We start from the raw sequence: 12599 nt of genomic DNA on the forward strand, positions 1-12599 counted from the left end.
ATACCTCTCCAATTGCCTGGTCCTTTAAAGACACACAGTCTGGTTGCAAATGGTCATAGGCAATATCATGTAGTTGTAACTGTGTCAATTCCAGAATAAGAGAGAGATAAGGTGGGTGAGGTAATGGCTTTTATTGGACCAACTTCTGCTGGTGAGAGAGACAAGCTTTTGAGAGAGCTTTTCTTCAGATGTGGCTTGAAAGCTTGTCTCTCTCACAGGACTGGCTCTAGGCACCAGCAAAGCAAGCACATGCTTGAGGCAGCATAATTCCAGGGTCAGCATTCCGGCCATCCCTTTTTTTTTTTTTTGCTTGGGCAGTTGTGCTCTGAGCTTGGGGCGGCAAAAAACCTAGAGCCAGCCCTGGTCTCTCACCAACAGAAGTTGGTCCAATAAAAGATAGTACCTCACCCACCTTGTCTGGCTATAGGCAATATCCAGAGCTTTGGCCCAGTCAGAGGCTCTGCTGGGCATATGAGCACATGTGCATATGAGTAACCATGTGCCAATTTCCTGGTATCACTGAGGTTCATGGAGCCAGGTGCAGGGGGAAAAGATCAGCCAGTGTAATGGGAGATGCTGGGGATGGTGCAGAGGGAGAGGGGCTCTGCCCTGGGAGAAGATGGGGGACACTGAAGGTGGGCAGAGGGGGGAGGGCTCAGCCAGGGTTTGTATTCAGCTTGCCAGCTTCAGCCATGCTGTGGTTAGAGAGGAGCACATTCTCTGACCTTATTCCCCTTGTACTGCCAGTCAGTTACAGGGAAGATGTTTCTAAAGGAATTATATTAAATGGGTTAAGGTGCGTAGTTCAGAAGCAAACAAGGAAAGAGGCAAATCTGGTCTTCTGGCAATTACAGTTCATTCAGTCCCGAGCTACTTCTGGGGGCACAGAGATCTCATGATAATACATTGGTTAGTCTCTAAGGTGCCACTAGTACTCCTTTTCTTTTTTCTCATGAGATCTCTGTAGAGAGTTGGAAGGCCACTCTTCTGCTCACTTTTCTGTGAGGCTGAAGGCAAGAGGGCATTTTCATTTTCCTGTCTGAGCGTCCTGCTGAAGGACAGGAAGCAGCAGTCAGAAGATCCTAGGTGCTACCAAGTGGAGGATGCCCTCTGTGGGCGCACAAGTTGTGATAGAGGAGCTCTGCCATGGGCAGTGCCTTCAGTTAGGAGCCGACTGTGAACGTGGGGTGGCGGCTGAAGCTCTGGCCTGCCTCCAGCGGGCACCCCCCTCCCCCCTGCAGCTCTTCCTGCCAGGGGTCACCTGGTGTAACACTGTTGCATCTGTGCTGCTGATCCCTGAGGCTCTCCCTCGCCCCCTCCTAACACTGCTCCCTTCCTCATTGGCTGGCCAGCTTCTCCCCGGCTCCCCCATTGGCTACCGGCCCCTCCGGCCGCGTGCACGTCCCGGCTCCGCGCCCTCCCATTGGCCGGAGGGACCCTCCCAGGAAGTTTTTAAAAAAAAAAAAAAAAAAAAGACGACGACGACGACGGGGGGAGGGGGCGGAAAAGTTTCGGGGCGGCTGGGAGCGAGCGGAGGGAAGGAGCCGACGGCGGGGCGGGCGCCGTGGGAGCGCTGGGGCCGGGACCCTGCACGGGCTGGGCTCCCCCGGCCAGCGCTGAGCCAGGGCCGCCCGCCCGCCCGCCCGCCATCATGACGGTGAGTCGCTGAGCCCGGCCGGGGCGCTGAGAACGAGCCGCGGGGTCCGGCCAGCGCCCGGTGGGTTTTACCGGGGGGGGGTGGGGCCGCCTCTCTCCTGGCGCGGTCCGGAGGGGGGGCCGCTCGGTGCCTGGGGGGGCCGCTCGGTGCCTGCGTGAGCCGGTGTCGTGCAGCTGCGGGCCGACGTCTGCTGTGTGCCGCGCCCCCCGCGGGGGCTGGGGCTCGCCCGGGCCTGAGCCGAGCTCTGGGGGTGGAGGGGACCCAGCCTCCGGCTCTTCGGCTCGGCTGCGGGGTCCTGCCGTACGCGTTCGGGGGGCGCCCGTTTCTGCAGTCCCTGGGCTGCTGGTCCCCTTGCATGGATCCCCCCCCCCCAGCCGCCAGCCTGGCCTCCCCACCGCCCCTGGCACTGCCCGGCTCTTGTGGTTTTAGTTGCCTTTTCTTATTAACAGGAAGTTAAGCAGCAGCTGTTTGCTGGGGCCCCGGGGCGGGTGGGTCTCTTGGGATGGCATGGCTGCCTGTGCGAGGGGCCGGTCCGCTTTGGGGTGGGGGCTAGAGGAGGCCCGTGCAGAGGGGGTTGTAGGCATGATGCCATCTCTGGGGGCAGCAGGGGCCGGCACGTGAGAGGTGGGACCGCAGAACGGGGGCGGGGCGGGGCTCTCCGAGACGGGTAACAGAGGAGGGTCTGCTCCGAGGCGACTGTCAGGGGGGCATTGGCTGTGCATACAGAGGGCAGGGAGGGGAGAAGGAGTGAGTGGGGGAGCAGGGCAAGGAGTTTTTTCCTCCTGCCCAGCTTGAAAAGGGAGAGAGACCCTGGTCTCAGAGAGCGGGGAGTAGAGATTGTCAGGCTGGGTCCTGGGCTGCGTGGGGACCCATGGCGTGTGAGCGGGTGGGCTGGTGGCCAGGCTGGCTGGAGTCCTGCTGGAACTGGATGGGGAGGCACCAAGGGAGGCCGGGATGCGATGACCCTGAGCGCTGTCATGAGCTGTCAGCCTACGCTTCCTTACAGCATCACAACATCCTGCAGCTTTTCCTGTCCTTCCTGGTGACACCCCCTCCTTTTCCTCCTCCCCCTCCCCCATGTGGGGGCAGGCAGAGAAGGGCTCATGGCATGGGAACTTTGCCCAGCCTGGGCGAAGGAGTGGAGCTCCCTGGTGAGACACCGTGTTGTATTTCTCCTCCCCACCACCCCCCAAAATAATACAATGAATCTTCCCCCGTCACTAACCCCTCCCTCCTTCTCTTCATTTGTCTGTGTTTTCCCTGATTTGGGGAGAGCAGATCTACCTTGGGAAACAGCCAAGCAGTGCCCATGACTGTGGTGGAATGGCTGTTATCTCTAGGAGAGCTGGGTTCCCGCCGATTAGATACCCACGACTTAACAAATGCACTGCCTAAAGCTCTATTTTTTTTTCCCTGTTCTGCCCAGATTTGCTGATCCAAGCACCCCCTGCTAATTCAACCCAGGAGGCTCTTCCCCACTCACTTCATCTCAGTCCTCAGCTGCAGCACCTCTGTGTGTTGATCTCCACCTCAGATATTTCAGTCCTGGGCAGGGAGGGTGGATGTGTGAAACACACCAACAGAAACTAAGATGCCAAACTTGCATCACTGATGACCTTGTTCAGGATTTGAACGTGGCCTTTATTTAGAAGCGAGAGGCCCTTGCACTGAACCCTGCTGTGCTGCTGTCTCCAGCACACACTGTAAAAGAGGATGTGGTTTCGGGGAGAGGCAGCAGTGGCCTCTCTCTGCTGAGGGTGGTACGGGAAGGGGACCAGCATTCCTAGGCCCTGGAGGGGGAAGGTTGCTGCACACAGCAGAATAATGGAGGTGACAGGCTGGGCTGTGCATCCTTGCGCCTGCAGGCAGTTTTCACAGGGATAGGCAGAGCACAACATCCACTTGCTTTCATAGCACAAATGAAATTGGGAGCTGTGTGGGCCCTTGATCCAGTGGGGGAGTAACTCTGCTTCTGTCCTGAGTCCTCTGTCACGTGAATACCCTTGTATTAACAAGGTGAGGGGGAAGGGTGTCTCCCTGGAGCTGAAATGTTTCAAAAGTCACTGTGTATGACAGACAAAATGGAGCTGGTTCTGGCCAGTGGCCCTGGGGAACATCTGGGGAAACACAGGAGGTGGTGCTGGTCCCCAGAAGTTAGAATTGGAAAAGACCTATCAGATCACCCAGTCCCTCTCCCTGCAGCCAGGGTAGGATTGTCCCCTAAAGGATGCTTCCATAGGGTTCTAGCCAGTCTGGTTTTAAAAGTTTACGGGATGGGGCCTCCACCGCCCCCCACCCACCCTTGACATACTACTCCATAGCCTAATAGACCTAACTGTGGGGAAGTGTCTTCTGAATGTTCCCTTTCTTTGCTTAATTCCTTATTTCTAAGCTATACCCCCTGGTACCACCCTAATTCCTTTCCTTCTTTGGTGTTTACATTCTTCAGATATTTGCAGACTGTTATCATGTCCCCCACAGTCATCACTTAGCCAGGCTAAGCATATTCAGCTCTTATTGTAAACCAGTCACTCCAGCCCCCTGAGCACTTCTTCTCCAGAGCCCTTCCAACTTGTCAATCTCTTTCTAGCAGTGTGGTGTACAGAAGTGAATGAAACACTCTGGGTGGGGCACACCAAAGCTAAGTAGTCCTTGCACAAGGCCTCTGGACATGCAGCCTAAAACAGCATTTAAGGATGGCTGTTTTTTCTGTTTTGCTGCCACATCTGATTGCAAACTTGTCTCTAGTTTTCTGTCTGCTGTCACCCAAGGCCCCTCAACATCCCTGCTTTCCAGCTTCTCCCTCCTGCTGAATTTCCATGTTTCAGAATATTTTTCCCCAGACACATTATACCATGCTGTTCCAAATGGAATCTCCTTTTTAGCATGCTGCCCATTGGCTAGATTCCGTGCTGTGCTTCCTGGGACAGAAGGTGCAGCTTGTGTGGGAGAGGGGGCAAAGGTGGCTTTAAGCCATCTCTTGCACCTCTTGAAGTACCAGCCCTAGTGTAAGTTACCACAGCCCCAGGGCTGTCCTAAAACTTATGGCAGCCTCCCCACAGCTGCCTATAGGCTGCTCTGCAACCCCGAATAGCTATAAAGAAAGTGCCACAGTCAAGAAGACCCCTCCTAACCCTGGTGCACCCCCACGTGTGCGGCTGCAAGGGAAGCAATACAAGGCCACATATCCTGCCCTTATGTTTTTCCTGTGTTGGGGGAATTCTTCCTGAAGCCATCCTTTATGGTTCCTATACTAGACATGGGGGCTGGAGTAGGGTGTCAGAATCTGGACCAGTGGTGCTAATATGTTGTTGAAGTTCTCTGGCATTGCTGTGTCCCTTCTGGGGTTTGCAGCTCCTCCCAATGTAATATTCTCTGCTAATATCCGTTAACTTGATGATTAATGCTCTGAGAGTGTAAATCACAAATAAGTTGAGACTTTGCACTGATCCTTGTGGCAACCTCACTAGACATCTGACCTCTTGCTCAGTATACTGCTATTTTATCATTCCCCCTTTTTTGGGGGGTAATAGTCGGGTTTTAATCTTCCTGACTATGGTATTTATCCAAGGCCATTGGAACTGATTTATCGGTTAAGATTTTGTAAAGAGACTGAATCAAATGCATTACTAAAATCCAAGTTTGACACGTACTCTGTCCCTGTGTTTGTTAGATTTTTTTTTTTTTTTTTTTTTTTTTTACGCATTACAAAAATTAGGCTTGACTTTTATAAGTCCCTGCGGCTTATTAGGTTATCTGTTACTCACCATGAAGTTCTGGGAAGCTGCAATGTGGACATCTGGTGGAACAGAGAATGATGCCATACTGCATCTGGGGACAAAGGGTGGGATTGGCTAGCAACTGTGGGGCTGGCTTTGCTCGGTGACCTCAGGGTACCTTGGTTTAATATGTGGGAGGGTATCGTTTGCAATGCACATGTGTTTGGCAGCATGTTGGTTTTATGTTCCATTTCCCTCCCTGCCCCGCCCCCAGTTCACAGCCAGCTGTGGGGGAGCAGCAGGAGGTGGGGAGCACCTGCTGCATAGATGCAACCACATAATGTGAGGAGCGTTGGGGGAGGCATGTGGGGGAAGCCTGGAGTGACTGTGGGGTGGACAACATCAACAGGATGGTAAAAGATTGGGGGAAGGGTGTGTATCTCCCTCCGTGTCCCCCACCCTCAGGCTGCTCTAGGCGAAGGCAAGCCAGCAGCTGCCTCGCCCAGGAGATTTCTGGCAACTCTAGGGTGTGAACTCTCCCACAATAACCTGCCCTGGTGCCAGCTAACTGTCCGGGTGGACCCCCTGCACGTTAACAGTTTCTTAATGCTATTTCAGGGCCCTAGATCAAAGGGAATTAACAAACTGTGCTCCCTGTGTGCATTAACACTCACTGAAACCTCAGCGTGGGCTATGTGGCTAGAGGGCCTGTCGAGGTGGAGGCAGCTGCTGCCTGGGAGGAGCCTGCCACCTGGTTTGGCCCCTGGTGGGCTGCCTCAGGATGAGGGGCCCTCTAGGTGGGTGGCAACCAGGTAAGTGGCATTCCTGCTCCCCTCTGCCTCCCAAATCCTATGCCAGTGGTTCTCAAACTATTGTACTGGTGACCCCTTTCACACAGCAAGCCTCTGAGTGCAACTCCCTAATAAATGAAAAACACTTTTTTACATATTTAACGTATTATAAATGCTGGAGGCAAATCAGGGTTTGGGGTGGAGGCTGACAGCTCATGACCCCCTGAGGGGTCCCAACCCCCAGTTTGAGAACCCCTGTTCTATACCCACTCCTCTCCATCCCCCCCACTTCCCTCTGTGTCTTAGCCTATCTGCCACCCAGGGTCTTGCCCCCACTCTTATCTCCCACTTCATTTGCCACCAACCAGAGATGTGCGGGGGAGGAGGGTGAAAGGGCCATTGTCTACCCACATCCACCCCATCTCTCTCAAAAACCTGGCTGGGAGAGAGCATGCCATGGCCTGGCTGACCAGCTCCAAGGTCCCACTCTGTGGTGTTCTGGCAGCTGAGCCCCCAATCTGCTGGCTGCTGCAGGGACCGATGGGTCTGTCCCCTGAGGGCCTCTGGCTCACCAGCAGGGAGGGGAAGGTTAGGAGTGTGGGGAGGCAGCGTCTTTGAGAGGGTTGGGGTAGCAATGCACGCACGCATGCACTCCTTCTGGTGCCTCTGCCCCTGACCCCCAGGGTCTGCCTCCTTCCCCAGTCATCCTGCTCCACTGTACCCTGCCCCCCCCCTCCCCCAACTGTGCCTGGAGTCCTTTTCCCTATGCTGTTGGCTCCCTCTTCAAGCATCCTGCCCCTGTGTCTTGTCTTCCCACCCCACCTGTCCCATGATCTTCTCCCTGCCCCGTTTTCCTAGCCCCCCATCCCATTGGTCCACCCTTGTGTCCTGGTCTCCCCTTGGTCCTAGCCCCCATCCCCACCCCAGGTCCTGACTCCAGTTCCCCTGTATTATCCCCTCCATTGTTCCACCCATCTATTTTGTGGGGCCCCTCTCCATCCTCATGTCAGGGACCCCTTTCTGGCCTGTTGCAGCTTCCGGTGTACCCTTGGGTGCCCTTCAGAGTCTCACACAGAAGGGTTTGCTCAGGATGGGGATCCAGAGTCCATCTGGGCAGGGCGGCAGCTGCAGTCCTATGCTGTGAGTCCCAGCAAATGGCACACTTGGGGATAGATCCCTAATGCAAGGCTGCTGGCTCCTTGGGGTGGGGGACCCCAGTGGAGATCCTTCATGGGAAGCCTGTTTATGGAGGAGTAAGCTGCTGTATTTGCCACTCTGTCATAATGAAAGGGGAACTGACTGGAGGGGGATGTCAGAGTCACTCCTGTCTGCATGGGGCATCCCCTTTGAAATGTGGGCACTGTTGAAAAGGAGTCACTTAGGTCCCATGCACCTTTATACCAGATGATGACAGGGGGAGGTCATGTACCCATCCAGGCCAGAGCTGTCTATAGCTGGGTTTAGCATCATAGTTTGATCCAGTCCATATGAACCAGATTTTCCCTTGTATACTTATGTGAAATAAGCTTCGCCCCACAAATCCCCAAGTATAAGGGCTCTGCCCCTTACCTGCTGGGGGCTTCACCCACGTTGTTCAAACCTGGCGACCATGTTAAGGAGTTGTTAATGTGCGCAGGGTACACGCTGGTGGTAGGAGGGGAGCGGGCAGCATACTGACCTACTCCCTAAGGTGGCATGTTTTGAGCAGCCTCTGCCCACCCTGCAGCCTTGGTGCTGGAGGTGAAGAGTGGAAGCCTGGGTCACCAGGCTCCAGTTTCCAGGTGTCTCTGCTTCCGTGTGGCATATCCTGTCCCTGCAATTGGACGCTCCCAGCCCCGGGAGACAGGGATAGGATGGGCCTACAGCTGTAATAACAGGTGGCCCGCTCCCCTTCCCCTCACCCATAGGCTGGTTGGGTTTGGGGCAGGCTGACACTCTGCTGCTGCCTGCTGTAACCTTGAGTGTAACCTAAGAGCTCAGCCTTGGGAGATGAAACGGGAGAAAGCTTCACCCAGTTGGGCCGCAAGAGATCTGGGCTTATGTGGCCAGCTGGCACCAGGTGGATGTTTCCTGGATTAATCAGAAGCTCTTGGAGTGCTAAGTACCCACCCTGTGGCGGAGCTGCTCCCCGCACCAGCCCCTTCCTGGGTGGAGCATGTGGCAGTTAGGGATACTCAGCAGCAGCCTGCCCCAGGCTGGCAAACGTGGTACAGCTGACACTCAGGTACAGCTCTAATATTTCCTCTTCCCCCTCTCGCCACTGCTGGCTGACCAAGTTTAGTTGCTGGGGCTTGAATGGGGCAGGAGGAGCATGTGTGTGGTGGAGGGAGGCGGTAAGAGAGACTGGCCTTGAGAACACAGCAACTGAGCCGAATTCATCCCTGATGTAGCTCTCCTGAAGTTCATGGTGTTCAAGGAGGGATGGGTTTGGTAAAGCAAGGAAGAGCAATTGCCCTGCATCAGCTGTTCCCAGTTCCAGCCCTGAAATGGGAGGAAGAACTGGTTATGCTGCAGCAGCAGGGTGAGGTTTGGAGAGGGTGGCGGCACCTCCCCCATGGCTGTCGGTGAGCTGGAATAGTATTCACACATGGCTGCGTGCAGTGGGGAGGCTGGGGGAGCAGTCAGGGTGTTTTATGGCACAGAAACACTCCTGCATTTAAGAAAGAGAAATTAGTTTCTGGATTCTAGTACTGGCTCTGACTTGTCCTGTGGCCTTGGGCAAGTCGTTTAATATTGCGTGTTTCCCCATCTGCTCTGAAATGATATTTAATTCATGCACAGCCAGGATGAGGGTTGATAATGTGGAGCTGTTCCTGCCTTTATTAAGTGCTCGGTGTTGGTGTCAAAGCATGGCCCCAGGTTCTGGAGGAGCGCTGGATTTGGAATGGGTTTCAGTAGTTTTGTGACCAACTCCTTTCCAAACTCAGCTGATTCAGTGGCCATGCAAGCTGTTTTTTGCGGGGCGGGGGGAGAGAATATAAAAAAATCTCTGAATAAATGTCAGCAAAGCAACTTGTGGAAACTTCCCTGGTGCATACCTACCTTTACTTCTTTAACCCCTCCTTCCCAGGCTTCCTCAGGCAGGAATACCTGCCTGTCACTGTATGAGGAGCCATCCCCTCTGCTACTTGGTCTTAAATCCATGTGGGTTTGGAGGACGGGATGCTGGACTGTCCTTGCTTGCTCACATTGTACCACGGGGCTCCATTCCAGTCACTGCTAGACCTGGAGTTGTGGAATCCGTGTCATTCCTGACTACCAAACTCTGCCGAGTCTCAGTCCCAGCCCAGTTGTTAACCCCCTGCTCTCTGTCTGTCTCCAGCCGGATCTCCTCAATTTCAAGAAGGGATGGATGTCCATACTGGATGAGCTGGGAGAGGTAAGATGGATGGTGGGTGTGTGACACCCAGAGGTCTCTCTCCTCCCCAGTCCCTATCAAAGACCCCTGTGTACCCAGAGGCTTGCCTTCTCCATTGTGACTGTATCCCTTGCTGGGGAAGGTGGAGGTGAGCTGCTGACTTAGACTCTCCCCATCGTGGCTGAACTCTGCCAAGGAAATTCCCTGGCTCAGGTGCCTAATTTGCTGTGTGCAGTCCAGTCGCCATCACACAGTTCCATCAGAGTCCTCTCGCTGGTCCGCTCCCAGCTGACTGATAGAAAGGGGGTGGGGGGAGGTATCTTTGGAGGAGGAAGGGGACAGTTGGACTTGGAAGCTGCCTTCTGGGCAAGAGGGGTGAAAAGTCAGTAAGCAGAATACCCTCCCCTGTTCCAACACATTTCGTTGGTAATCTAGTCTGTTCATTTCTCCGTGTCTCTCCTGTTTACTTCCCCTCTCCTTCGCTGTTCTGTCGGCAGTGGAAGAAACACTGGTTTGTGCTAACAGACTCGAGCCTGAGATATTACAGGGACTCCAATGCTGAGGAGGTAAGAATGGGGAATGCGCTTTGACCTGTGTGTTCTTTCCTTGGGGTAGGGTGGTGGTGGGATCCTGGAGCTGCCTTGTGCCCTTCCCAGAGGGGAGCATGCTTTGGTCCTGGTGGAAGGGGACTGCAAAGGTGGCAGAGCTTATTATATAGCTTAGCTGCAACCTCTCCAGTGCCTGGGTCTGAAAAGGCATCAAAAAAATTAATGACTAGAATATGGGACCTCAGCTCCAGCAAGGATGGGAAAGATATTCTGAGTGGGCATAGACTGAATGGGAAGTAAGGAGAATCTCATGCTTCCAGCTGGGATACAGGCAGCACTGGGGAGATGGCATGAGGTTTGCTCGGGTACCCACTGGTGGTCTTGGGCTTGTTTCAGGCCGATGAGCTGGATGGTGAGATCGACCTGCGCTCTTGCACAGAAGTGACGGAATATGCCGTGCAACGCAACTATGGCTTCCAGATACACGTGAGTACCTGCAGCCATGCAAACTTGTACTGGGCTCCTGTTGGAGCTTGCGTGCTAAGCAGAGTCAGGGCCGGTCAGTTCTTGTACGGGAGCCCTCCAAGGTTACCCAGGTCTGCAGGAAGCGGCTAACGCTCACCCCTCTCAGTGAACGCAGTCCTCCAGGAGAATGCAAAGAGCTGCTGTGCTACTACTGTGTGTGACATTGCCAGCCAGGACCCTGAGGGTTTGTGGCCCATGATTCCATGGCAATTCTGGCAAGAGCAGGAGTGTTAATCCAAGTGACCTAGGCTAATTCCAACTTGGATAACTAGATTTTTGCTTCCTTCAGCTATCCCACTGAAATTGCTTGGAGATGGGATTCTTCTTCATTCCCTTTCTGTCCTGAAGAACTGCTGGGTACTGTTGCCATGTACTGTTAACAGTACACCTGCTATCAATAGTATCAACTTGCCTCTATTGTGATTGATGTCACATCACACAAGCTGCTTATCCCACTGATTTGTAATCCGCTCCGTTACCTTGTATTCTCCCCCATCCCCATATCTATCTGTTTGAGCCACCTGTTGTATCTCATAATGTACTTAGTCCTTGCCCTGAAGATCTTACAGTTTATCTTGTTCTCTGTACAGCACCTGGCACAATGAGGCCAGGGCCTCTAGGAGCTGCTGTAATACCAATAATTCATTTCTGTGCGCAGGAATTGAGCTGTGCGTGTGTAGCTTGGTTCTGATGTGATCTAGGATGCTTGGGGTTATAAGGCACTACATCAGTGCAGGAGGGGGATATATTGCAGGGTAGGGGTGGATGGAGCCATGCTGGGAGTTCCAGCTGACCTTCCCTGGTAATGAAATGACTACAAGGGACCTTAGCTTAACAGCAGACTCTGCCCGGTGTTCTGTAGGGATGGCAGGGAGCAGATGGTATGGTATCTCATGGGCAAGGAGAGGGAGGGAGCCTAAGCATAGGCTCGCTGTTTTGCTGACAGGCGAACCCCAAAGGTTATTTCACCTTGCTTGTGAAATCTGTCTTAGAAAAGAGAGAGCAAACCCTAATAGCGGGAACAAACAAAACAAAAGAAAGTATTTCTTCACACGACACACAGTCAACCTGTGGAACTCCTTGCCAGAGGATGTTGTGAAGGCCAAGATTATAACAGGGTTCAAAAAAGAACTAGATAAGTTCATGGAGGATAGGTCCATCACTGGCTATTAGCCAGGATGGGCAGATTGTCCCTAGCCTCTGTTTGCTGGAAGCTGGGAATGGGCGACAGGCTGGATCACTCAGTGATTACCTGTTCTGCCCATTCCTTCAGGGGCACCTGGCATTGGCCACGGTCAGAAGACAGGATACAGAGCTAGATGGACCTTTGGTCTGACCTAGTATGGCTGTTCTTACGTTGTACTTCACCCAGGGGACCTACCTCCCCAGCACCCCGGGAGCGCAGATGGACATACACAACCTTAACAGAGACAGAGGAGCTGGGGGGTTTTGTAGGGGAGGAGGATGTCTTGGAAGCTGACCTGTTAACTGGCACCTGTCTAGCAGTGCCCAAGCGATGAATTAACCTCCACTTATGCTTTTTGAGGGCCTGTCTTTTGTTGGTGTGACAGGAGAGCAGAGAAGGACTGTTAAGACCCTACTGGTGGCTGTCCTCTGATTCTGGGCTATCAAAGGCAGGCTTCTCCCAGCTCTGCTTGATGGCGCGCCCTGCAGTCTGGAGAGCGAGTGGGTGTTGCCCATTATCCTGCACTGTGGCAGTGGGGAGGGTGTCATTGCGTGTTGTGGGCTGAGCCCCCTTTGGCGTCTCTCTCTTTCAGACAAAGGATGCCACCTTCACCCTGTCAGCAATGACCTCGGGGATCCGGCGGAACTGGATCGAGGCACTAAGGAAGAATGTGCGCCCAGCCAGTGCACCGGATGTCACAAAGTATGTCTGTCTGGGAAAGCCGCCGCCCTCCCCCCCACCCCCCCCATCCATGGCTCTGTGTCAGCACCTTGGCCACAAGCAGACAATCCTTTCTGGGACAGGAGAGGTCTCCT

At 54.0% G+C, this 12599-nt stretch overlaps 1 protein-coding gene across 1 annotated transcript in view; it reads left to right on the forward strand.

The window, feature by feature from the left end:
- The window catches only part of TRIOBP (TRIO and F-actin binding protein), a 33528-nt gene that overhangs the window by 7757 nt on the left and 13172 nt on the right, over positions 1–12599 (forward strand). The window contains exons 7-10 of the mRNA XM_084635026.1: positions 9490–9546; positions 10023–10091; positions 10470–10559; positions 12377–12486. Of these exons, the coding sequence (XP_084491152.1) occupies positions 9490–9546; positions 10023–10091; positions 10470–10559; positions 12377–12486 (326 nt within the window). The remainder of the gene's footprint in view (positions 1–9489; positions 9547–10022; positions 10092–10469; positions 10560–12376; positions 12487–12599) is intronic.

This window comes from Lepidochelys olivacea (assembly GCF_965140295.1).
Source record: "Lepidochelys olivacea isolate rLepOli2 genome assembly, chromosome: 1".
NCBI lineage: Eukaryota > Metazoa > Chordata > Testudines > Cheloniidae > Lepidochelys > Lepidochelys olivacea.